Below are 27,620 nucleotides of genomic sequence, written 5' to 3'. Positions count from 1 at the left end.
CGGCAGGGGGCGTGGCCGGCGCCGCTCTCGCGAGAGCCGCGCGGCCCCCGCCCGCCCGCCAGCCCGTCCTGCCCTGAGGTAGCGGCGGCCGCGGCCGTCTTGCGCTGCGCTGCCGGCGGCTGGGCCCAGCCCGGCCCGAGGCGGTGCGGCTCGGCGCCGTCATGGCCTCCGACAGCGACACCGAGGAGTTCTACGATGCGCCCGAGGACGTGCACCTGGCAGGCGCCTCCCCCGCGCCGTGAGTTCGGCGCGGCCGCCGCCATGCCCTGCCCTGCCCTGCCCTGCCCTGCCCTCCCTCAGCGCGGCCCTGAGGGAAGCCCGCCACCCCCAAGCATTACGGCCGCTGGGGAGCTCCGGGGGGCGGGGGGGAGCGGGGGTCTGTCCCGAGCTCTGCGTCCTCCCGCCTGAAACCACAGGGCTCTGCGCCCGGGGAGTGCGGTGCTCTGCCGTCCTGGCCGCGGGCAGGCGGGGCTGCGCTCGGCAGGGGGTTGGTGGAGCGAGTGGCAAGCCCGAAAGTCAAGAGGATGCGAAAAAATGGGGCAGTTTTCGGTGTACTTTCTAAGGCTTGTGGGGATGGCAGTAGCCATTATCTTGATGAGATCATAGCTACCTTCCGTGGGCAGGCAATATGTAGTTTTTTAAAAAAGACGTGCGGAGATGAAATCGAGACCGACAGAGCTAATCCCTGAAATACGGTAAAAGTAACACATTTTGTGAGGGAAGAGAGCAAGCTTCTTCAGCAACAGGCTAACTGTTGCTGCGTGTAAAACAACTCCTAGTCTGCGCTGTCATTTGTTTTTAATGGTGTTGCTTTGTTGTTTCTTGTGTTTAGCCAGTGTAGCACAGTGTTCTGTGTAGTCAAGTTTTAGCAGCATTTTATAATGTAGATTCCTAGTGCTGTTATCTCAAAACTGTGTCACTATATTGTTGATATTAGCTAAATACACTCCCTCTTTTTAAATTGTAAATATCTCTTTCCGGTTCTGTGCTAAACAAATTATGGCTTGTATCAGTTCTGTTTTTCATGCAGTCTGGACCAAACCTCTCCATTATTTGACCTTGTAGGATGAGATTTCATGTAGCTTGTTCAAAGAGTAATAAGATATAGATTGTGGGATCCATCCATTTGAAGCTTTAATAATTGACTAAGGGCTTGTTTTAATCTGCGTGTCAGTGGTCACTGGATGCCTAGAACAAAGGAAAGACTAGATCTGTTATCCTCACCCACACATCCTGTATCAAAGCTTTTCTGAACTTAGTTTTTTATGTAGCCTGGTGAAAAGCACGTCTTGGCATACAGTTCCACAAGATGTGGTAAGCCAAATTAACAGCGCTTATGCTGAAATGAGGTTTTGCTCTAGCTGCTTACCTTGCTCTGGCACTGGTGATCACCAAAGTCTTCTATGAGTTGCTTCAACTCAAAAGTAATCAGCTGAAAACAAGCAAAAACTATTCAATAAGTTAAAACAGCTAGAACCTGGCAGGGTGGGGACAGGAGAGGCTGAAGATCTGGGGTTTGTGTGGCTGGAAACCACAGTCGGGAAGAGGGAGCCAGACCTTTTAGTAGAAGTGAGCTCTTAAATCTGGCCAACTGCACATCCTGCCCTTTATTTGATACAGATAATGCTGTATGTCCTGACTTTGCAGGTTCCCACCACCTGTATCTAAGCAGAACTTGGTAATATGAAGTCACTCACTAGAAAGTAAAATGGACGATGTTTTTACTTTTTCTGTTGCTCCTCCATATCCTATAAGGATGCATCATTAACTCTAGAATTCTGTCAGCTTGAGTCAAGTATGGAGGTGATCTCAGAGAACTCAGTTTGCAATACAGATACTGAATCTGTAATTCAGCCTGCTGTTGATTCTGTGCTAACAATATGGAGTATTTTCTCTAAATAAGCTTTGAGATTTCTTAAGACTTAATTTCACATTTACACTGGACACTTCTTGGAAGCAGGCTTGTAGTTTGTAGTTTTGAGCCCCCTGCATGTGTAATGGTGTTGAGACCCACAAAAAAAGCAAAACCTTCTCATGGGAGGAAGGGCAACTGAAAACAAGTGCATATTGCCCTCTGCAGTTTGAGGCATTTCCTTGTGCATTCAGTGTTCCGATGATCAGCAAAACCACTTGGGAATCCTTTTTGGCAGCATATGCTATAGCCAGTTTTTAGCAAAGCTGTGTAGATATATTTGCCCTTATTAAAAATGTGGGGTTTGTTGTGTGTCTCCCTGTTGCCCCGAGTTCCATGTGGGGAGGTTTAATAAATGCTGATATAGAAATTCTGAAAGTGGTGACAACTGTTTATGTAAAGTTGCAGACTTCTTTGCTATATATTTGTTTCATTAATTGTCTCATATGATGCGGAAGAGTGGAATTTTCAAGTTGGATGTAAAGCTTCAAATTCCTACTGTAAGTCAATAGGTACTGATGTTTAAGCCTCTCTCTCAAGGAAAGCACCATATCTGCATCCTCAGGTACATATATAACTGGTGCTCTTTAAGAATTAATTAGCAAAAATTACAGAACTTATTATAAAATGTTTCTTTCAGATGATAATGAACTGAGGAGATAGCTCTCCTGGATTGATGACTTCTGTAAGGTGAATTATGTTTAAACCAGATGTTTGGAGACTAGTGTAGCCCCTCTGGCTAGGCCTGGATGCTTCACTTTTGCTGTAGATCTTGCCTTTTACTTGTAATTCTGCTTTAGACAGGATGTGTGGAGAGTGTCCATCTGTTAGATAACTAGGTCCCAAACAATGTCTGTTTCTATATGCTTTCCTAGACCCTAGAAAAAAGATCTAGGAGCTTTTGTGGACTGGTGAGTGAAGGCATCTATTTGTTGTGTAGCCAGAGAAGTGGAGAGGGAGAGGTAATGTGACAGAAGATGCCCTTATTTAATCTCTGTCACTCTGCTTTCAAAAGACTATAACCATGGAAGAGATTTAGAAAAAGACCCTGAAATTGAGAGGCATGAACTGTCCAATGAAGGAGAATGCCAGTTTTGAGAGAAGGAGAATATAAAGTGAGGTACACTTGTTTGGATGCAGGCATGTGATAGACCCTCTTATTTATAAGAAAAGTGATCCACCCACTCTGAAATCAAGAACTGCCAAACCTAATAGTTTGAATGTCATATGCCTAACAGTAAGGGGCAAGTTCGTTCCTCATGTACTCATATCCTGAAAATTATGGTTGTGAGAAACCAAAAAAAAAAGACATTGGATTCAAGAGATGGCATAGATAATGAAAAATATCCTCTGGTACTTTAAGTTCTTGCATTCTAACTTCAGTAGTCCTGTCTTTTTGAAGTTGCTTTGATGCTTTTCCTGAAGAATCTAGTTTTCTGTATAGGAACCTAGATAATGTTAAATTGTGCCCTGTTGACACATGGAACATGCTTACTACAACTTTTTTGTTTGTATTTTAGCCAACATGCAAAACTGATCTTGGCAGCAAACAGATGGAGTGTGAAGTGTTATGTTGCTGTAGTGACTTGCAGCACTGCAGATAAGTTTCTGCATTCTGAGTTAGCTGAAGTTCCCACGTGCTTTCCAAGGGCAGCCCAGACAGTGCATTGCAGTGATGAATCCTTGTGGGTTTGAAGGTGTGAACTGCCACAGAGAGCTGCAGCAAGAATAGTTGTAGCTTCCAAGCCAGCCATAGGTCAGAGGGAAGGAAAACATTGTGTGCCCTCTGCAAGCTGAAGGATAGCAGTAAATACAGGTAGGGGGCTGGTTGCTGAACCTGTATGTTCTGTGTGGTGTATTGCTACTGTACATAACACTTTAAACTTCATCTGCCTGTTAGCACACCTGCTTTGTAACAATGTACATCCTCCCAGGAAAGCAGGCAATATGGTTCTGGGATTTGACCAAGGCCAGTCATTTACATCATTGTTTGCATTTTTTTATGGGCTAAATGTTTTGTTTTCTGTCACAAAACTTAGCAACAATGTGTTGAAAATGTGAAGCTTATTTTGGATAGGTACTAGGCTGGAGCTACCTGACAGTGGGAATGCAGCTTCCTATAGTCTGATCAGTATTAGGATGAATTTGACAGCTTAATAAATAAATAAAATGTTATTCAGGAGTTTATTTGACTTTCAGCTTAATCAGGCATCTGATTGTGTTTGTGCAAGTGAATTTGGATTTTGTCTTTGAATTTTGTTTGATCTTTGTAGATAACCTTGAACCCCTCCTTTTGTTTAACCTGGTGTTACAGTGGTATCACGTAAGAAAACTTGTTAGAAGTGTTTTATGTGAAATACAGTTTACAAGATCTATTGTTATCAATTTTTAAATCCCACTATTTACTAAACAATCATACTAGACATCAAAACTAAGTTTTTGCCTTGTGTCTTCTGGGGCATATCTCAGTCTTGATGTTCTGCCTGATAATCCTGTAAAGCTGCAGACCTTTCAAAGCAAAATCAATATTTGATCATTGGATTTATCTTCATATAAATATTTTCAGACACTTTTGCCATCATAAATACTTTTTTAAAAATACAAGCATTTCACATACTGCATCCATAAAACCAGTGGCCTTAAAGTAAGACTGGGGAGTGGAGAAGGCCGGTCCCTTCAGGTGGTTGGGAAGGCAAGACCATTCCAGAGTAATGTTGAGCTGCAAGAGACTTCAGTTACCAAACTTATTCTGTGACTGACTTGGTCTTTATATATGTAATAGCACATAAGCAGCAACTGCTCATGACTAAGGGAGCGATGGTGCTGATAAACATATAGCTCAATCTCAGGCAAGCCACTAAACTTATTTGGCTGTATTATAAACTGATCTGAAAGTGGTATTATTGACAAACAGTTATGGAAGCTTTGCCATGTTTTAAAAGCGTGTAATTTCAAGGACAGAGCTTCACCTTAACATAAGACATGTATGTCTACTATATCAAGCTATCAACACTATGTTATATTCTATACCTGCTATCTCTCTAACCTTTATCACTTGAGCAGCTTTTTCCCAAGGTAAAGCATGAGAGTGGGAAATAACATCTGTTTTAGTTTGATTGTGGGTTTTCCACAAAACTAATTAGCTAAAGAAGTCTGAAAGGGTAGCAGTGTCTTTTGAACCTCGTATTTTGTGTTACCAGTGGAGGAATGATTTAGCTGTACCAGAAGTGACATGCTAATTGGTGGTAAGTGTTGCAATAGGAAACTAAAGTACCTATTTGCAGTTGAGGGATTTGCATTTTATTTAGGTTGTAAAGTCTAAGCAGTGCCTTATACGATAGCAACCTACACCTTGCTGAAGTCTAGGCATTAATGTTGTAATTATAAATGTATTTCATTGTTAAAGGCATCTTGTGGATTTAATGGACTGAGACACGTTTCTGCCACTATTTCTAAGGAAATCCAAGAGCTGATAGTGGAACTGAAAATGTTTCAGTAACCATAAATTCAGTACAGGCTGTGGCCTTTCCTGACAATATAATTTGGGAGACAAAAGACGTGTTTGTTTTTCAGGTCAAAATACTGATTTTGCTCTTTTTTGCACGCTGGGGTTAGCACCTTCTAGGAGGATTATGCTCGAAATAGTGTTACGGATATTGTGCATCTTAAGTGTCAATATCTGGACAGACACATCTAGATTTAAGGTGTTTAATTAGTTACAAATGATACAGTATTTACTAAGCCACTGTACTTTCTTTTTACTTAACTCTGCTGTATTTTCTTTTTGTGATGAAATCCTTTTAGACAGTAAAGAGAAGAACTGAAATTCTTAAAAATGAAATGGAAATAGTTTTTCTTTTCAGAAGGTATTGTTCCTTGAAACCATCATTTTGGATGCAGGAGGGGCAAATTAAACTGAGTTCTCTGTATAATATCTGTATTGCTTGGTACAAGATGATACTCAAAGTTGTCGAGTGTCCGCTGACCTTGGTAGCCAGCTGGGGTGCTTGTGCAATGCAGGTTTGTAGTTCGTTTTGTAGTAAGCTTTTAAGGAAGTAATCTGTAACTTGGTCTCCGCTTGTGACTGACAAACTAATAGAATCATGGGACAAGCCCAGGTTGGAGGGGACCTGGAAATATCATCTGGTCCAGCCTTTCAACTTCTTTGTATATGAGTAAGATCCTGTAGTCAGCGTAAGCAGTGTGACTCAATATTTAAGTGTCTTTTGGAATTCTGAAAATCTTGTGGAAAATGTAAATTCAGGATATAGTAAGAGTTGACTGTTCACTGATTGGATTGAGTGGTGACCTGAAGAGAAGTAATTAGTTGATACCATTCCCTTAAGATACCTTGTTCTTTCATGTAATTAGTGAAACGAGAAGTTATGTGTGAGTGGATGCTAATGCAAATTCACTGTTTCACAGTATGCGTTTTGGAAAGTAGTGCAAAACTAGTTCCCTCCTGTTATGATGTAGATACTTATATTTATACTGAGCATCATGATTAGAAACAAGCCCTTACATTTACTAGAGAGGCTGAAGGGCAGAATGGCTACGGTAGTGTTGACTCTACAGATTAGGGTTCAGGCACTTGATTTGCAAGCTACTAGATCATTTGTACTTCCACTTTCTGAGAGTTTTGGTTTCTTTGATGTCCACTCTGTGCTCCCTGTACATGCTAATTTTAAATTCTCTGTAATGCAAAATGTCTTTGAACGTGTACTTGAAATAGTATCAGTTTATTAGAAAATGGTGGTGGAAATATGATTTCTAGAAGATTCTGCTGAGATGCTTTCAGGGATGGTAGAAGCTGTGGATCTGTGCATTGTATACAGTTGGGCACTTAATTTTATTTGGAGCATTTTGTGTAAAGGAGTGGTTGAGAAGCATTCATTTTGTTGCTTGTCTAAAGTATCAAGTATACATTCACTGTAAAGGAATCATAGAATCGTTTAGGTTGGAAAAAATCTTTAAGATCAAGTCCAACAGGAAGACTGTGCTATAGACTGTTTAATGTGAAGCTTACTGTCAAGAGATATTTTTTTCTTTGAGTTCTATCTAAGTCTGTCTTCTCTTTCTAACAGGTCACCGACAAAGGTTGGATCCCATGTATTAAAGGTGAGTTTCTTCTTAAAGTCAATCAAATCTTGTTGATGAACACAATATTGAGCATTTCTACCTAAACTAGATGTGCTATGGTAGCCCTAACATCTACACAGACAGGAAAGTACAGGCTTTCCTTGTTGTAGGTAGCAATTGTTGTGCTTATCTGTTTTGAAGTTCCAACTTTACTTTTATTTAGGGTATGTTAACATGTCTTGAAAGCTAACTTTATTCTAAAATGTATATGTGCAATTTAATTGAGCTGTACTTAATTACTAGACTACCCTCTTTCAAGTGATTTGTGAGTAGTAAGCAAGTCTCTGCACCACTTTTTTTTTGTCTAGATTTATATAAAACCATTGACTTTGCTCTCTTCTGTGTTCAAAATAAGAAAAATCTTAGTGGTTGTACTTTAAAAGCCTCCCCTCTAGGTTATGTGAAGATAAAACACTATATTTAGCTTAATGAGACAGCGTTGCCACTTCCCACGCAGGTAATTGGTATGCTGCATCTGTGCATAGTGACAGTGCAGCTGAATCTGGTGCACATTAAGTAGGTGAGGAGTTGAAGCCTTGTACAAATAACACTCATTTCCTGCTCTCAGAAGGGCCAAAGGTGATGCAATACAACACTGTTACACAGAGTAAAGAAGGCTTGACATTTTGTCTGCAAAGTGTTGGGAAATCGTCGTGAAAATAGTATTTCTGATTTGTCAGCAGCACTTTGCTCTGAATCAATCTTTTTACAGTGATACCATATCTTACGGTATCTCTTATGGAACAGAGACTTATCCCCTATTTTGTGTTCTGTTTCGTGTGCCTTTAATGATTAAGTATTGCATGTGTAAGCCTTCCAAAACATGTCGCTCTATCATTCTGACTAAACTCAGTGTGAACTTCAAAACTAACTTTAATGTCTTGTTGACTGAGTTATTAGCTGTGAAGTTCTGTATGTTGCTTGCAGGTTTTTTATTTTTTTAGTATCCTCCTTGTTCAAAGCTAAGTTTTTGAAGGTGCAAAAAGTACTTGCTTCTCTGCTTGGTACCGTATCAGTTTGAGTGAATGTGTGACTAATGGTACAGTTTGTCTTGGAATGGGTAAGAAATATTTCCTAAGTCCAAAGTTTAACAGGTGTGTGTGTTTAATGTCAATAAAATTAGAAATTAATACAATAGGCTTCTGTAGACACTGATTACACTTAAGTATTTAGGTCGTCATACCTTTGAAGATAGATTTTAGTGATAAAGCAAATAGAACTTTGATTTAGATTAGAAAAAAGTTTGTGGAAGGAGGGGGAGGGAGGAAGAATTTTTCTGTAATTGCAGCTGTTTGCATGATACGCCATTTCTTGAGGTCAGAACTCTCAAAGATTAATGTCTACAAGAGTTGTGTGGGTTTTTTCCAAACATAATAGTATGTTAGTATGCTATAAAGATTCTGTTTGATTAGCTAAGTGTCTAAAAACAGTCTAAGGAGAAATTTCTTACCTATCTGTACTAGACAGTCACTGTAAATCTTGTTAAGATCCAAAAAAATATTGGGAGGTCTTTTAAAATACCTGTGTCATATGGAGATTAGTAGCTTGTGCGTATCCAAAACTACATAAACAGAATTAAATGAATAGCCTAACAAAAATAGTTTATAATGGTAACAGCTAGCCTTTGGGGGTTTTAACATTGTGGGAAGACAGTTGAGGACTGCTGATCTTAACGGAAGAGAGTTTCATATCTGTAGACAGGAAGGAGGAGTAGAAAAGCAGTTCTGTATCTCAAGTCAGGGAATCAGTTGAGATGCGTTTGTGTCTTCTTAATGTTTTAAGCTCAGTAACTTAATTCTTTGAGCCAGTTCTGAGGAGTTTTTCTCTTTTGTGAGACAAATACAGGCTTTTATCTGCAGCTTTGGTCACCAGATAGACTGTGCAGGATGGTCGAACAGTGGAACAGGTTGCACGGAGATGATGTGTAGTCTCTGTCCGTGGATATAGTCAAGACCTGACTGGACACATCTCTGAGCAACTTGTTCTAGCTGGCTCTGCTTTGAGGACTACAGGCTCTCCACAGGTCCCTTCCAACATCAAGGATTCTATCAGAATCCCCTTTAGATATTGCTTATACATATATTTATAGGCAATGTGATCAATAATTTGTATAGAACAGAAGGCATGTAAGGCATACGATGAAGTTCCTAATAGACCATGTTATTGAGGTTAAAGCAGTATCCTTCTACGGTATAAACTACTTGCTTTTCTAAACCTAAGATTTTTCAGGGATTAATATGTTTACTCACAACTAGAATATTTTCAGTTCTGTTTTAAGACTTTGTACAGAATATCCATACTTAACGTGTGTGTAAGAGCTGCATATTTTAAGTAGGTTTTTTTTTTTTTTTAATTAAGTAAGACTTACAAAGATTTACTACATTATTTTGGCACACAAGGCCACCTTTAGTGAATTGCTTTTATTAGTTCTTTGTTTGGTAGGATATGCCAAAGTCTCGATGCCATTTGCACATCTTGAAACTACTCCTTAAACTGCAGGGTGACTTCACATCAGTAGTATAATATCATGGTAGTGTTGATTATACATATGTAAAGAATAAATAGTATACTCAGCTTTGAATATTCATGCAGTCTTTCATCCAAATGTTAGGAAAATGTTCCTGGTTTTTGCTTATATCCAGTCATTTCATTTGTTCTGTTGCAGTTTATTTAGATTTCAGAAGGATCTGCATGAAGATAACTAATAGCAAAAATAGACAGTGTGCACTAGGAATAATTGTAGAATGTAAGATTCTTTGTCAGAACGTCAAAGGCATATTTGTGACCACTTGATAGATCTGCCTGACTTAAAATAGAAACTTTTTTAGAAATTTCCAGGTTATGTAGTGATAATACAGTTCCTGCATCCTTTCCCGCAACCTGATAAAAGAACAAAATATTTTAATATGGATTTTCCTTGCTGCAGATTACTGAATGTGTATGTTTCTCTAAGCTTCATGCTACCTTCGATTTTGTTTTAGTTGAGGTTGAAACCTCTTAAAGATAACTGTCTTTTTTGTTTAATAGTGTGCAATCTTTCTCTCTGTATGGTGGTGTGAAATACTCTTCACATGTACTGTGCATTACTGTTTAAACATCTATATGACAGCAGTAATATGTGAAAAATGTAGCAGAATTCTTGTCCTTTATGCTATTTAATTTGTTGTAGATGTATTTTTGTTATCTAATCTTACTGAAGGACTTACTACCATCATCCAATGGTATCTACCATCTTTTTCCATAGGATATGGACAGCAAGGTACACAAAGCTGGAAATGAAACCTTTGTACAAGAAATGAAACAAGATGATTCAAAAGAGGTTAGTTAAATATTGCTTTGCACTTCCAGCATCACAGTAGAAATATTAGTTAATTTAATAATCAGTCTTCATCCTGAAACTAACATAGGTTAGAATTTGCTGTGTTAGTAAGAGTGTCCATCTAAAAGATAAATATCAAACTGAGCATTCTAAAAACATATTTAGCATTCACCGGTGTTGCAATATTTGTGTAATTTACAGGATCATATTTAGCAGTGCATGAGAATTCTGAAGAGTGAACAGCTTTTCCTAACTTTGTCTCAAAGTATATTAAAGAGGAATGAAAATTAGTCACTTTATTTTTCAGTTATGTCTATTTCTACACTAGGTCTCCAGAATTTTTAAACAAAATGTATTTTGTATACAAAGCAACAGTGGAAGAGCTCTTGTGGGTGTTGTACAGGCTGACTGGTAAGTGTACCCTAGAAATGCCTGCTATTTTACAGTAGAATGGTTTTGGTTTTGTTTTTTAGATTATTGACAGTATAATAGAAGAAAGCCAGAAGGCACAACAACTGGATGATGATTCTTTAGCTACTAGAGGAAAAGAACCGACTGCTCCAACTTCAGATGCAAATGCTTGGATTTCTGGAGCAGGTATCATTAGTAGTATACCAGAAGTATTAGCTGCTAAAATATCATTGCAAGAAGACCCTGGAGAACTGGTGTATCAGAATGTATGTAAGGACACTGAATTGGAGTCAGGGAAGCTTTTGTTTACTTCAGAGCAACAGGAAACTCATAAACTAACAAAAGTAACGAGTGCAACTGACCATAAAATGGATGAAACCGAAGCACAAGAAGAAACATCAAAAAATGAGGACATAACAGACAAGAAAGAGGCAAATACTTTAGAACAAGTGGCTTCACATTTAGCTACCAAAGACCTTTCTACAACAGAAGAAATGCCTCCAGCAAAACCACCAAGGCAACTTACTGTAGAACCTGATATAGTTGCTAGCACAAAGAAGCCTGTCCCAGCACGGCCACCACCTCCAACAAATGTTCCTCCTCCAAGACCACCACCACCTGCACGGCCAGCTCCACCCCCTCGGAAGAAGAAGAGTGAAGTGGATTTTGAAGTGCAAAAACCTGTTTTAGAAGGCAAGTATTCTATTTTAGATGGCTCTAGTTATCTACATGGTTACTATTTTTGTGTTTTGAGTGAAGAATCATTCAATCTTTTGATATTAGTTTAGTTGACATATAAATGACAAAAAAAAATTCTTCAACAATCTTAGCTTCTTATAATGGAGAAATACCCTTTTGTATTGCAAGTGTTCCTAATTCATAGACTTTCTTGCAAACTAACACTTCCTACCAAAACAGCTACTTCTGTAGCAAGGAGAAGAGGCCACAGTGATGCAGAAATGAAAAAAAGTTGCACACTTCAAATAAAATGTGTGCAATCTGTATTAGCATAGAAATACAAGACAAGATGTAGACTGAGGTCTCACGAAAATGAGTAGTCCTGGGTTACTAGGAAAACCATTTTAAAAAAAAATATTTGTTAATAAAACTTAAGAGGACTAAGTGTAAAATCATACCTGTGCCTGCAGCTATATATAAAATATTATTGATAAGGCAGATTTGGTGGCAGTTGATGTTTAAAAAAATCAAACTTGTCAGAAACGATGTTCAGGAGTGTAACTATGATGTTAGGATTCTAGCAATCTGTAGCCTGTCTATGGCAAGTGTTATGCTCTTCTTGCTAATACGAATCTCTCTCCAGTTTCTCGAGAGAACTTCACAGCTGGTGGTCTTTTAACTCCAAGTACAGTGACAGAGGGCATGCCCAAAGATTCTCAGCCTTCTTTGGATTTGGCAAGTGCAACTAGTGGAGATAAAATAGTCACTGCACAGGTATTGGGAAATGGTTATAAATTCAATAACTGTAACATTTTCTATTACTTTAGTGTTACAGTAGACATAATGTATTCTATGTCTGCAAAATTTCAGGAAAATGGGAAAGCAGCTGATGGCCAAACAACAAATGAAGTGCTTGGACCACAAAGACCCAGGTCTAATTCTGGAAGAGAGCTCACAGATGAGGTATTAATGAATGTGGTTTGCACACAGTACGTTCTTGTGCTTGTTTTTCCAGTCTGTGGAATGAATTGGAGTAGTCGCACATCACTCTGTGCTCTGAACCACTATATACTGTGACCAGGGATGCAAATAGGAGTGATGGCATGCTGGCTTTGTACACCTAAGCACTTTGTGGTCCCCTGAGTCATATGTAGTACTAGCATTTGAAAGTGTGAGCTATAATAGATCTGAAATGCTATGAGTTTGTTTGTAGCTACGCAAACACATTACAAAATTTCAATGTGAGGGAACACCAGCAAACTTGGCATTTTTGTCATTCGTCTAAAAGGGGAAGGGATCGGCAATAGGAGAATGATTTTCCTAATATTAAAAATTAGTTTCTTCAGTTAACATCATCAGGATAAATGGAAGTTGTAACTGGGCTGCTGCCAGTTTTTATTTGTGTATATCTGTGTATAGCATTTTTAATACTAGTGAACAGATGTATGTGTTCATGAGATGCTCCAAAAAAAACCCCCAACCAAACCCTTTTCCTTTTGTGTAGTACTAATTAGGTCTAAATGCTTTTTCTCTGTAGGTAATGGTTGTTTTTTCTAAATCTAAACTACAACTATTAGAATATCTGAAAGGGGAAGACTTCAATGTCTTTTCATTGCATAATATATTTGATATTAGCATGGAAGATGTCAGGCAGTGGCTGATGTCTGTATAGCTGCATTTCTGATTTATGAAATTGATGCTTGTAATGACATGTAATTGTTCATCTGTGTATAGTGGTTGATAATGTTTGCACTAACACAGTAAAGGTAATTTTAACTTAAACTTGGTCTTTATAAAATAGATATGTAGTGAGCTACAGAATTTCCCATTAAGATAAATAATCTGTAAGAGCAGATGATTTATATTTTGCTCTAGATTTTGGAGTCTAATCAAGTCATTTTGTTTTCACATCTTTTTTTTTCGTAGGAAATTCTAGCAAGTGTAATGATAAAAAACCTTGATACAGGTGAAGAAATACCCCTGAGTTTGGCAGAAGAAAAGCTGCCAACAGGCATTAATCCCCTAACTTTGCATATCATGAGGAGAACTAAAGAATATGTCAGGTATGAATGATGATCTCTTTCAGCCCTTTCTGATACTGTTGCTCTCATAGTTTTTGCATACGTGGAGGCTGCTCTTATGCAAGTAGAGAGGGTCCCAATCCATCTGCCTCTGACTAATTTGAGCACTAATTCCCAGTTCTTTATGAACTAGGCTGTTTATTGAATTCTTTTCAGTTAACTAAAAGTTGATTATATTACTGGAACTTGACAGGCAAGTATGTCTGAAAATCCGGTTGAACTGCAGTTAGCACTTGATGTGCTAGATGTTGTTATTTCTATACTGAATTAAACACAGTTTATGTTCAAGTACTATATGTTGTTCATGCTACCACCCCCTGTAGCTTTTTCAGTGTTTAATTTAGTAGACTATGGTGCTCTGAAGATCTGTCGTCATCAGTATAGCTGACTACTTTGAGGTTTTCCTGTTTTCAATGGGGCTTTAGGCCCTTCTAATGCTTACAACTGAGTCTGTTTGTAAACTTTGATAGAAAAATACAGTTTCTTAATGATCAAGAAATTGTGTCAGTCTAGGTAGTTTTTTCAAAGGCCTAGATCTATGTGAATTATACATCAGACAATTTTTAGGTTTTTTGCATTGTTGAATTACCATTGAGAAGCTCACTTCTCTAGAACTGTACCCTTCTGTGTACAAAATTCTATTTCAGAATTAACCACTATTAATTTATTTGATCTATGGAAAGCAAGGTATGAGAACAAGGTGGCGTTACCAGTTTCTAGTAATGTAATGTATTTTGTCTGCTCTTAGCTTTCAAAGCGTCACATAAGCTTAAGTTTGAAATTTGTGGAAGGCAGTAATGTATCTTTGGCATCTGGAGAGTGTATACAGTTTTATTACGAAGACGCCTAAGATTAAAAGGTCTATTTTATTACTTGATTAATATCATGTCCATGTTTTTCCACGCTGCCACCTACATTCATATCCTCCTGTTTTATGTGCAGAAGTTTTTCCCTTTCTTGTAAGGTACTGCAAAGCTCTGCTGAAGGGGAGAAGTCAGGGTGCTGGGACAAGTCAGGTCTGGGGATGAAGCTTTCACTAGGTCCAACGTGAAGGAATAAAGGTGGATCCTAAAATGCAGATCCTACTTTACTAATGTTTCATTCAATTTAGATTCAGTATGATTTTGTATTAAACAATCACTTCTGTATTTCCTAGTAACGATGCAGCACAGTCTGACGATGAAGACAAAATGCAGACACAGCAAACCGATTCTGATGGAGGGAGGTTAAAACAAAAAACGTAAGATGCTATTTCTTGTCCCTAGAAAGAAAAGTCAGGTTTTGTTTTTCTAAGCTGAAGCTCCCCTTCCGACTTCTGAACAAGTTACCTGTTAAGTACACGATACTTGAATTTATGTAAGCCCATTGCTCTGCAGTTAAACTGAAGATTACATGACTGCTGGCAAATTAAATGCTTATTTTAAGAAGCAGTAATGGAAAGAGATAATACTGCATTTCAAATCAAAACTATTGATAATAGCAAAAAATGAGAATTTGCCAGCGTTATGTGTTGAAAAAATGCCTTTGCTTTTTAAGGACCCAGCTGAAAAAGTTCCTTGGCAAATCTGTAAAGCGAGCAAAGCACCTTGCTGAAGAATATGGTGAACGTGCTGTAAATAAAGTTAAGAGTGTTCGAGATGAAGGTTAGTGACACTTTTTAATATTTTTTTTTTTAATAGGATAGTCTGTTTATCCTTGGGCTTCTAGGAGTCAAAGCTGTCTGAGGGACATATACTGCTGTATACTACCACTGTGCAGTTGATGTGGCTTTTTAGAGTTAAAGCTTGTAGTTTGGTAGGCATTCTGAGACTAGCAGGTGACAAGGATGAATTCTTGTAAAGTAGTAGTTGAGAGACCTTTTCGGCTAAACCAGTTGAATACTGTGATTTTTGTTGTCCTATTAGAAAGCTGTCTGGATATCAAAATGTAAACTTTTTTTGGAAAGTTATTGCAGCAAAGGTAGAGGTGGGAGTTGTCTTCATTACTTTAATAAAATCAGATTGTTTTCTGATAACCAGTGCCACCATTGGAATTCTTATACAGCTTGAGCCCCTCTGAGAAGATTTCCCAACTACAACTGAATTCTCACCTTCTTGTTTCATCAGTGTTTCTTTCAGACAGACTTCTAGTACTGCAGTAAGCCAATCTAACCACAGCCTGAGATAAGTGCTGTAGAACTGCTGCACTTCAGCATCTTATGTTGCCACTGGCTGTTTGTCCTAGCTCTTTTGCAATTCTTATGCTTTGTGGGCAAATCACCAGGCCATTTCAGCGTATTCAGTCAGAAGAAACCAATACAGTGAAACAGATAATTGTCACCATACATTAAACTGACAGAAATCACTCAGTGCAGGATCTGCTGAATGCAAGACCTGGTGCAAAGAAAGGGACAGAACAAAAATGGATATGAGTTCTTATTTTGAGTGTTCAGTGTTTAGATTCACTGCAACCTAAAATTAGTGTAGATGTATTTTTACTTTGATGCAACAGCATTCTTGTTTTGTTTTAAGATCTTAATATTGCCTGCATAAATTTGCTAATTCAAGACTAATCTGCTACCAAAAAGTATTGGCAATTGCTTACTAATAGATTAAATGTGTGCTGCGATATGTACTGCTGAATTTGTGTTCCTCTCAGTCTTCCATACAGATCAAGATGATCCCTCTTCCAGTGATGATGAAGGGATGCCATATACAAGACCAGTGAAGTTCAAAGCAGCACATGGCTTCAAGGGACCTTACGATTTTGAACAAATTAAAGTTGTTCAGGATCTCAGTGGAGAGCATATGGTAGGTCTCAGATTTCATCTGTGGTTGAATCTGGTGGTGGAATCTGTTCAGCCTGAGATTCAGCTTTTAATTTTCATCTACTTTGTGACCTTCAGAAATGACCGTCAGGTTTATTCTTCTTGAAAAGCAGTTTCATTCTGGAAAATAATATTCTGGCAAGAAATGAAAATTTGGCTGGTTTGATCAGATCTTCAGAAAAAAAAAAAGTCTGTAGATACTTAGGCTTCAGGGATTCTCGAGAGCTTTTGCTTGAAAAGTTTTAGTATTGAGTGGTACTTGGTTTCTTGGTTCCTGCAATTACAAATTTAGACTGAAATAGGCTATGTTCCACTATCAGAACTAAGCACAGAGGAGCAAGGTTTACCTACTTGGTAGCAAAGAAATTAGTCTGCCTGTTAGAGATATGAACACAAGTATTGAACAGAAATATCAGATAGGTTCTGGAGGCAAAAGTGAGGAGAGATTAATGGAGTATGTGGATCAGAACAATAAGGAGGGGAGAGACCAGGATATGATACTTGCAGAGACATGTGTGGAGAATGAGGCAGAAAATCTACCTATCCATCACTGTTGGAAGTGTGCATGCTCCCCTGCAGAATCTGAAATACATTCTAGTATTCCTGACTTCCCAGATTCTTCTGCTGACAGCAACTGTCTGACAATAACTGAAACAGTTCCCTAGCATTAAGTATTAGGCTAAGGATAATGACCTACAGCAACCAGTTTGGTGACTGGAGAGTTCAAGCTTGTCATCCACAACTAAAGTTTCCAGTCCTACTGGTAATCCATCTGTGTTAGTTTCCATCATGCCAGTATTTGCCTCCTTAAAACCTAGGAAATTCCTCAAAAGCATCCTAAAAGGATGCTAGGTTGGTGGAGTCAAATGCCTAATAGCTGTTCATTAAATAGCAGGAGGAAATGGAATATTGCTTGTGTGGTACTGTTTTACTGACTACTGACTGTCTGGACTTTGCAAGGGAGACATAATTGTTGTCTTCATATGCTTTGCAAAATCCTCGTGCCAGTTCTGAACTTAAATATATGTAGTACTTGTTTGTTTGTTTTGTTGCCAGAATTGATGTAACCAAGCACAATTTCTATTAAAAAAAAAAAAAAAGTGTTAGCACAGCTTGTGCTAACTTCAAGTGTAGCTACAAATACTTGCCAGTTCCACAAATAGCTTCTAAATCACTTGGAACCCTGGCTTGCTGACTGTTACTAACAATTCCAGTTTTATGTAGAATGCTGTGGTAGCGCTGAGCTCCCTTAACTCCTCTCCTACAGTAATCTGCCCTGTGGGCTGTTTCTTTCAAACTGCTTTTCCAAGTATATTGCTCAACCCAGCAGTTTTAACAATTACTTTTCAGTGGTTTGATCTACAATTTATTTTACTTATGGTATCTTGTATATGTCCTAAATCTTGTCAGTTGACAGGAAAACTTTTTGGTATGGAAAAAAGGCACTTTAGGTAACTTGAACAATGATCTTTTTATTTTGACAGGGTGCTGTTTGGACAATGAAATTCTCTCACTGTGGTCGATTACTTGCATCTGCAGGACAGGACAACGTAGTAAGAATATGGGTTTTAAAGAATGCTTTTGACTATTTCAATAACATGCGAATGAAGTACAACACAGAAGGTATCTTTGTATGCATTGCTAGAGCTCTAAAACACTAGAAATTCTAATTATTTGGGAGCTTAGAGCTGACCATGGTGTTTATGTCTGTGTTCTAGGCCGTGTCTCTCCCTCCCCATCTCAAGAGAGTCTGAATTCTTCAAAGTCTGATACTGATGCAGGGGTACGTACACTAGATATGGGGAGGGGAAGAGGTGGGGGGGTCGCATTGTCCTGTAATGCCAGGTCATCATTGTTGCTTTATCCAAACACACATTAAAGAGTTCTTGGCTATGTCTTTGAGCCATAGAGAAACTGTCTTATCAATAGACATCTTCAGTCAAATACTGCTATCCCATGTGTATGAGGTGCAAGCAAGAAAGTAAGTCACTAAATTTAATGCATTAACAAAATCTGCATAGATTTGTTGTGTCCTTCTGCCAGGTAACTTGCCTCCCAGAGTAGATTTCTGATTGAAATGCTAAAGGGAAAAAAACCCCACATTGTTGAATTTCCTGTCTTAGTGTTTTGCGTCAGGGCATTACTTGAGGTTAACATCTGACTTGATGTCTTTTCTGAGGAAGGCCAAGCAGAACAATGGGATAATCAGAAGCATAATAAAACCTGACATTTTTTAATTTTTCACATCTGTGTAGAATAAAATGGAACATAGAATCATAGAATGGTTTGGGTTGGAAGGGACCTCAAAGATCATCTAGTTCCAACCCCCCTGCCATAGGCAGGGACACCCTCCACTAGACCACGTTGCTTAAAGCTCCATCCAACCTGGCCTTGAACACTTCCAGGGATGGGGCATCCACAGCTTCTCTGGGCAACCTGTGCCAGTACCTCACCACCCTCACAGTAAAGAATTTCTTCCTAATATCTAATCTAAATCAGCCCTCTTTCAGTTTAAAGCCATTACCCTTTTTCCTGTCATTCCGTGCCCTTGTAAACAGTCCTTCTCCAGCTTTCAGGGATTGACCAAAAGTATTAAGATGCTGTTACTTGTAGAGTGTTCAGATACTTTAGTAAATCTCCATTAAAATTAATGTATTAAAGTTTTTTTTTCACTGTATTTGGTTTCCAGTAGTATAAGAAATAGGTGACAAAATCAGGGTTTAAGCAAAGATATTAGCAGTAGCATTATTTAATGTGCACTGTTTTGGCAGGGTGGGAGGTGGATATTGCTTTACCTTAAGTAAGTAGATATGCTTACTTAGCCACACACACCAGTGATGTTGTTTTGAGTTGCTTTTGCTGGAGAGCTTTTGTATAGGAAATTTTAGTTTTATTTTGCATCTGTTTATTCTGAAAGGGTCTCCTATTAGGAAGTTAACATTCTTGATATGCACTAGAAACATAGAAACTTTAACTCACAGTTTATATTCTAAATTGGAATGCAGTTTTGAAGGTCGATATACTTTGTTCCAAAAATTTGTCTTAAGATGTTGCTTAAATTGCTGTCAAGCTTACCCCATTGAATAAAAACTGCACGGATGGGAAATGTAGAGCTGCTTAATTTTGGAATTTCAAGATGATGTTTCACAGCTGATAGTACTTGAAATTGACTTTGGTTGGGTTTTAGTGCAGTGTTTTTTATTTTAAAGTTGTAAGAGTTGTTCTTCAAATCGTTATTGGTCCTGTACTTCTTGGAAGCAGTAATTGCTTTAATATTAATTTTTCCAGCTAATATTTTCTAATGTTTCTATACACTTCTCTGATAGACTTGCAGTGGAGTTGATGAAGACCCAGATGACAAAAATGCCCCGTTTCGTCAACGACCGTTTTGCAAATACAAAGGGCATACAGCAGATCTTCTTGATCTTTCCTGGTCTAAAGTAAGGCACTTTAATACAGACTACACAGTTCTCCTGTGTTTTCATTGTTTTCTTTTGCCCTTGGAACCATACTTCTAAATAATATGAAAGTGTCATTGAAATTAAGAGAAAAGGTTTGTAGAGACAACCCTTATTTTAGCTGAAATAGTTGGGATAAAATGAACAACCTTCTTGGGCCTCTTTAATTAAAAGTAGTCTTAAAAAAAAAATCAAACTAGTAATTACAATTTTGTATTCAATAGTGGAGTTAAATTGTTTAGAGTGGAAGGAATTTCCACTGAGCTGTGTGATTTCTGATGTATGGTGTTACTGCTCTTCTTGTCTTCAGTATGCTTCACTGTTTTTATGCAGTTTACAGATTCTACAGCTGCTGAATATATACATAGATCTTAAAATTAGATAATTAGCCTGTGCTTAACTTTGAAAATGTTTCATATATAGCATATTCAGTTAATTCTCCACATTGGAATACAGTTGTAATTTTAAGAACACAGTCTGGCTGAAGGATCTTAGGCAGTAGAGACTCTCACCCCTTCTCTGAAGCTTGTTGTACTGTTTCTTCTTTGAGTACTTCAATGACTTTCCAACTCATTAACATTTCCATTGAGATTTTTCAAGAAAATATTCTGTGACTGAGCATCAGTGTACTGGGCTTAAGGAAAGCACCAATCAGTAATGATAATGTGGATAAAACATTTTATCTGAAAGGATAAAATGTTGAATTTCATGGCAACAGATAAATTGGTAAGATTTTACCAATCAGATTCCTTCTGAATTTTGTGTTACTCTTGTGTCTATTAATAACCATGGAATTTTCTTGTTTCACAGAATTACTTCTTGCTTTCTTCTTCTATGGACAAAACTGTCAGATTATGGCACATATCAAGAAGAGAATGTCTTTGCTGTTTCCAGCATATAGACTTTGTCACTGCTATAGCATTCCATCCAAGGGTAAGTGTAATAGCTCGCTCTCTTGTAGAGAAATTTTCTCCTTGAAATTGCAAGAGTCCTTCCCCTTTATTTTCAATTAAAATAAATAATTGAATAATAGGGTTTGTGCAATAAAAAAAATCCCTATTGGATAATATTCCAGAACTTTTAAGTGTTCTTCTTCACTAAACTTCACCAGGAGTGTCCATGTGGCTTAACCGTTTGTAGGCATGATGTGGACAGTGAATTGTCTATAACATCACAGCTGGTATAGTTTTGAGTAATTTTGTGAAAAGTCAGAATTTCCAACGAGGGATGTTGTGATTAAGTATTAGTGGAAAAAATCATAAGGAAATAGAACAGATTGTCCAGAGACCATAGAATCCTTTGAGATGTTTAAAACTTGACAGGATATAACCCTTTACAGCCTGATCAAGCTTTTGAGGCTGTCCTTGCTATGAGCAGGTGAGGTGGACCAGAGACCTCCAGAAATCACTCCCAACCTATCTTATTTGACTGTTTAAAAAAAATGTTGTAATAAAGCTTCCTAATATTAACAAAACTTAAGTAGAGGAAAAGTGTTTTTCCATTGTTCCCTGAACAAATGTAACCGGTAGATGTATCAGGAACTCTGAAAGGAGCTTTCAACTCCTGACAAGGTTAGTATTTTTCTAGCTTATGTTAAGAGGGTAAAAAGTAACTGTGGTAACAGTGAACAATTTTCTGATTTGAGGTATACACACTGCGTGTGTGTAGTCTTGTAAAAAATCTGTAAGAAATTGAACTCCATTTGCTAGTAATTTTAACATTGTCTTTTCAGCCTTCTTAAACATTATAAGCAACTCATCTGAGAGCTCTTATTTGGGAGTTTCCGGAGAGAAGCTGTTTGGAAATGGGGTGGGAAAGTTTTAAGAAATCAGGGCATACTCATAGCACAAGCAGAGGTTAATGTAGTTTGTCCTCTCAGGATGACAGGTATTTCTTAAGTGGTTCATTGGATGGGAAACTCCGACTCTGGAACATTCCTGACAAAAAAGTGGCATTATGGAATGAAGTAGATGGGCAGACAAAATTGATTACAGCTGCCAACTTCTGTCAGAATGGCAAATATGCAGTCATAGGCACATACGATGGAAGGTGCATCTTCTATGACACAGAGGTAAAAGGTTTTTGAGATTATGTATTTTTTTCATGTTAAATAACAAATGGATTTGAAAGTCATGTTTATTTAAATATCAAGAAACAAACTTACTAGAATTTGAAGCGAAATATTTCAAAGTTTTTACACAATTATTTCAAGTCAAGATAAATGTTTATATCTTTTCAGCACTTGAAATACCATACGCAAATACATGTGCGTTCTACCAGAGGCCGAAATAGAGTTGGAAGAAAAATTACTGGCATCGAACCCTTGCCTGGAGAGAATAAGGTACTGGCTTTCAGCGCAACTTTGGCTCAGTACTGGAGTCTGATATCTAAACCTAATGCTTAGTAGTTTGTGCTAAATCTTGTTTGTAGTTACTGACTTAGATCAGAAGTCTTTCAGCACTACTAAAATGAGCACTACTCTTTGCTGATTTAGACTAATAGAATACTAAATAGTGGTAAAATAGGTTTGGGTTTTTCTTTTTTAAAATGACATTATGCTTTGGTCAATGTAAGGATGATAAAATGCTTACAGGTGGCATTCAGTGAAAATTTCTTTGGCATAACTAACCTCGTTCAAATTTAATATTCATTTGGGAACATGCTTCATACAGAAGCTGAAAAAATGCTGAAAGCTCAGAAGCTGATATCCAAACAAGTGTGGTCTGTTCTTCAGAATCTCCTTTCGTTTAGCTTCAGTCTAAACTGAAGTCTTATGTTGAAAGGGTCAAACTCTCATCATGAAAAAACGATGCTATTGAGTATTAAAGTCATAATCTGAAGCTGAAGAGTTTCTCACTTGTATATAAAGTTTCAGGCTTGATGTGGGTTCAACAGCTGGTTGTATTAGAGTAGCAGATCACCAGCTGTTATCACCTATGTTGCGCTCTTACCAATGACACAGAAATGCCTTAATTCCAAAGACATGCAGAAGATTCAGAAATCAATAGTGCCTTTGGGTTTGTCAGACGCTGCGCGTTGGCGTCTTAGATGATATAATGAAACACAGCTCAGCGTGAACTCTTTTGAAAACAAATAAGTTCTGTAATCTGATGGTGATAGTGTTCCAAGAGTTGTCGCAGTTTTGTTGCATAAAATGATTAGATAAGTACGAGTCACTATCTGTCTGTTACTGCGCTGTACCCTTTTGCTAGTGTCGTCTTGAGACTTACTGCGAACCTGTAATCTGCTCCACTTCTAAGGTACCATAAAAGGGCTAATCAGCCAAATGTCTTTATGCATTTTGACAACCCTTTCATAGACTTATCTGTTCCTTATAAGTACATTTAAGCTTCTGATCGGAAAAATGTGAAAAGGAAGCAAACTCATATCAACCAAGAGAAAAGCCTAGTTTGTTTATATAGTAGATAGTGGCCTCTGGTGATTTGTGATTGATAAGTTGTGACTTTTCAGAAATTTACCTCACTGGAACAGTTGTTCTGCTGTGGAATGTGTTCCAAAATAACCTTTGCAAATTGATGATTGTTCTTTGGACCCACATTTTACTTCAGTAAAGAGCAGCTGTTCTTGTTCAGACCAGTCAGGGTGATCTTGACAGTGAAGTTGTCTTCTGTCCATTGACAGAAGTCCAGAAAGAAAAATGACATTGTCCTAAATCTTGTTCTACTTTTTTGGTCTTATTCTTTGTATTCTTTGTCTCTTTTGATTAAAAAAAAACAAAACAAACTGGAATTCTGACTGAGTGAACTCTACTCCTTCTTGGGCATGCGAATGGTTTCCACTTCTAAATTTTGTTTATTTTCTAGATACTAGTGACATCAAATGATTCCAGAATCAGATTGTATGACCTAAGAGATCTGTCTTTATCTATGAAATACAAAGGTTATGTCAACGGCAGCAGCCAAATCAAAGCCAGCTTTAGGTAAGACTATTATAGCAATGGGGTTCTTGGATTTGGGAAATACTATGGCTGAATTACAGAGGCTTTTGTTTAAATAATGTGTTTAGCTTGGTATGAAAATGAGCCTCTGAACTGTCACTTGGCATGGAATGTAAAGGTAACTGAAGGCTCTGGTGAAGAATGACAAAGCTGCCTATGAGCAGGGAGCTTCTATGAATGAGTGAATCGTTTTGTATTGACAGTACGATGCATGTCCATTACTATTCCTGTAAGTGCAGGAACTGTGCTAAAAGTAGTGGGGCTGGGACACCACATCTTTTCTCTCTTCTGTGATAAATAGGTTTTATTTCCTTAATTTTGTCAGGTATTGTTGCAGATGTATTGGTCACCCAACTGTTGCCCAAGGCTGTTAGTTACTGCCAGCGTATCATCACTGTCAGGGAACAGCCTGCATATCTGAGTTGGAATTCTTTTTTTCTCCTTTCTCTGTGCTGGCCTAAGATGCTTTTCTGAGTTTGAGCATATTACTGTCACTGTCATGGAAATACTGGTTTTTAAGGTAGTAAGAGAGAGCAAGTAGAGGGCGAAGATTATTTGTACTGTTTCCTCTTTGAGTCTTGCAGAAGCCAAAGGGGAAATACACTCGGGTATCTATTTAACCTGGATGTTTGAGCAGACGAGGGTGGCAGTGCTTGAGGAATAATGCCAAGTTTAATCTTAATTGTTGGCCTTTGAAAGCATCTTTAAGGCTGACCTAGTATTTCACAAAATGGCTGAGGTTGGAAGGGACCTTTGGAGGTCATCTTTTCCAGCCCCCCTGCTCAAGATTAATTTCCCAAATTTAACTTACATCTACTTATAGGGCTGTAGCATAGTTACTGTTAAGAGTTTAGATATGCGGCATACTCATGCAGTACGTAAATTAAAAGTAAATACTTCAGTTGGATTTGCAGGTACTGTTTTGTCTCTGTCAGTGTGCATCATACAGTCATTTGGTTATAATCACGTTGAATGCCTTTCATCTTCCACCTGTGTGGATTTTTTTTGTCCATTGTAAACAATTCCTGTTACACAGTCTCAGGTGTTTACACAGGTTCTAGACTCACAGGTGCAAATTGCACTTAAAGATTACGCCATTTTCTTGTTGCTGAGTATAGCTGTTAGACTAACCTACTTCTGTGTTGGAAGCTGTGGGAGAGCAACTTCTGTGTGCTGTTCATCAGAACTACTTTTTCTTCCAGAGGGACAGCATCAGGAAGCTTGCATGCACATTCCTTTAAGGACTGTGTATTTTTTTTCAGCTGCAGTCACTAAAATAAAGGACCAGTTTGAATTGTGAACTTAGCCTGATTGCACTTGTAAAGCTGCAAGTCATCTTGAGAGCTATGGTAATGGTTGCTTGAACAGCTAAGAAAAGTAATGTTTTTCCTTCTTTGAATCTTTAGCCATGACTTCACCTACATTGTAAGTGGTTCAGAAGATAAATATGTTTATATTTGGAGTACATACCATGACTTGAGCAAGTTTACATCTGTAAGAAGAGACCGTAATGACTTCTGGGAAGGCATTAAAGGTAAAAATCAACTTTTGATGTTTGGTGTATTGAAGCTCATAAGACTTCAAAAATTAAATATTTTTATATCTTAGGCTTTATTTGCTCAGCAGTGCTATTCCTTTAGTTCGAACAAATTATTTGCAAGTGCATTGTAATTAGTGGATTTTCAATAAGGAGACTCTGTCAGAAAACCTTCTCCACAGGAAACTCTCTACAGATGTGTGATTGGGATGGCAAGAGAGAGTAGCTAAGAGATTGTCCAGCTTCAGTAAGAGATTCTGAATGAATGTAATGTTTTGCTGGCAGAAACAGAAAGTGTAGTAATCAAAGTAATTATCAATCCTTAGATCCTTAATGGAAAAGTGGCTTTGAAAACATGGCATGATTTAAAAATTTTTAAAAAACACCACCAAAACCCAGCAACTCTCATCTCCTACACATGCAGAGTTTTTGGGAAATGTGGGACCATGTTTATATAAAACATGTTTCGGAGCTCTTGTCAGTTAGTTCTGGGCACTAACAGGAACTTCTGAAATCCCTAAGCTTATAAAACAATGACAATTGCTCCTTGAATGATGATTTTACCTGGTGCCACTAGCACTGAGACTTTTGGATAATTACTGAAAGTTATTAAATTAACAATTCCTTGAAACAAGGTAATCAAAGTTGGATTGTCTTTCTGAAGCACACAATGCAGTGGTCACATCTGCGATTTTTGCTCCCAATCCTGGTTTGATGGTGTCACTGGAAACTTCTGAAAAGCAAGAAGCTGAAAGTAAGGGAGAAGATTCTGAAACATCAGATACCATACCCTCTGGTAGGTGTTTAAGATGAGCTTTGCTTGATACCATGGTATGAGGGGGAAGAGATTCTGAAGAATACTTTCAATTTGGGAGGACTGTTTCTTGAGATGAAAAGTCCTTGCAGTGGCATGGATATATGTTCCTGTCTTAGCAGTTGAGCATTTTGGCAGCTCTTGCACTCTTAAAACCCGAGAGAATGTGAAGTGAGGGGCACAGCTGTTGTCCTGTGTACTTTAGGATTATTGTTTTTACACTTGAACTGTTAGAACATAGAGCTGTACCAATATATAATGAAAAAGTCCCTCTCCTAGAAATGCAGATATTTCTTGAAGTGTTGGCTAGATAACAGGAATGTGATAGAGGAAGAAGTGATAGTTTATCTTTTAATGAGAGCTTGATTTTTTACATATTTTTTAAATGAACTAACAGTGTATTCTCTTTCCTTATTAAGGAGCTTTGAAGACAGATCACACAGAAGTGCTTTTATCGGCTGACTTTACTGGAGCAATCAAAGTATTCATTAACAAAAAGAAATATGTATCTTAGTTGTTTCGCAACTGACAGCATAAAGCTATGGTACTGTGGGATTAAAATTCCATAAATAATGTGGGCAAAAGCAAAGTATCTAATATAATAATGTTACAGGCTGATTTATTTTAAAATCTTTATTTTAAGGCTACTCAAATATTGGATCCTTGGAAAGCAGTGTCTACCTATTAACACCTGGGCTTGTAGAATAGAAAGGAATGTGTAAGAATAATCCTGCCAAACATTAGACTCTAAACTTTCTAAGAACAGCTGTTTTGCAACATAATTGTGAACCTGCACAGGTTTCTGCACGAAAACGTATTCACACATGTGTGTGCCTTTTGGTTACATACACTAATTTGAACAAATATCAAAAGGATTTTAGTGGTGCTTGTGGCCACTAGATGTCAGGAATGGGCATGGGAAGGAAAGGTTGGAGGTATGGCTGGAAAAATGCTGAATGGTCTAGTCTGATCTTTGCACAAAATTCCATTTGAGAAAGATCTTGAATTTGTAGTAGCTATTGTTCAGAATTTTAAGTTATGCAAGTTTTTGATGGGTCAGCAACCATGTGTAAATGTTTTTATAAATTTCTCAACTTCAGGACGTGAAAATTTTTTTGTTGTCTTTTAATTGTTGTGGACTTTAGATTCCTTTCTTATATATAATTTTTTGCACACTGGAGCACAATACTTGTGTAAAGAATTCTCTCATTCCTTGTTCACGGGCACCAGGATATATTCACCTTCCAGATAAAATTAAGCTGCATTAGAAAGTTCTTATATTTTACAACTATGTAAAATAAACTGTTTACATTTTTTAAGCATTGTAGCTTAAAGTTTTAAGTTCTTCTCATTTGTTTAGTGCCACTGAATTTTGAAAGTCTTTGTAAATACTCATAAAAAACACCTATGAAGTAACATTCTGGGCATCATAACCCATGAAATGTTATTGATGGTCAAGTGTTTCAGAGAACAGATGTATCATTAAACTTGGTCACACACTTGGAAA

General features: G+C 37.8%; 1 protein-coding gene across 4 annotated transcripts; it reads left to right on the top strand.

Annotated features, from left to right (window-relative positions):
- Window positions 1-29: 29 nt before the first annotated feature.
- Window positions 30-27,620, top strand: WDR44 (WD repeat domain 44). Of its 4 annotated transcripts, none has more exons than XM_054840047.1 (20): window positions 32-238; window positions 6,997-7,030; window positions 10,296-10,370; window positions 10,844-11,474; window positions 12,103-12,233; window positions 12,330-12,422; window positions 13,386-13,522; window positions 14,697-14,780; window positions 15,077-15,183; window positions 16,178-16,329; window positions 17,831-17,969; window positions 18,065-18,129; window positions 19,673-19,786; window positions 20,615-20,737; window positions 21,684-21,875; window positions 22,044-22,145; window positions 23,629-23,744; window positions 25,169-25,296; window positions 25,964-26,095; window positions 26,533-27,620. In XM_054840047.1, exons 1-20 carry the CDS (start codon window positions 162-164, stop codon window positions 26,625-26,627), a joined length of 2,727 nt encoding a protein of 908 aa, XP_054696022.1. In that variant the 5' UTR covers window positions 32-161; the 3' UTR covers window positions 26,628-27,620. The 4 variants fall into 4 exon arrangements, 3 of the variants coding, with proteins under 3 accessions (XP_054696024.1, XP_054696022.1, XP_054696023.1); XR_008579050.1 differs by having other exon boundaries at window positions 47-238; window positions 25,935-26,095; XM_054840048.1 differs by lacking the exon at window positions 32-238 and adding an exon at window positions 405-695.

The sequence above is a fragment of the Grus americana genome, chromosome 12 (assembly GCF_028858705.1).
Source record: "Grus americana isolate bGruAme1 chromosome 12, bGruAme1.mat, whole genome shotgun sequence".
Taxonomy (NCBI): domain Eukaryota; kingdom Metazoa; phylum Chordata; class Aves; order Gruiformes; family Gruidae; genus Grus; species Grus americana.
The sequence above is the reverse complement of the archived record's forward strand: the minus strand, read 5'-3'. Positions and strand labels throughout refer to the sequence as shown.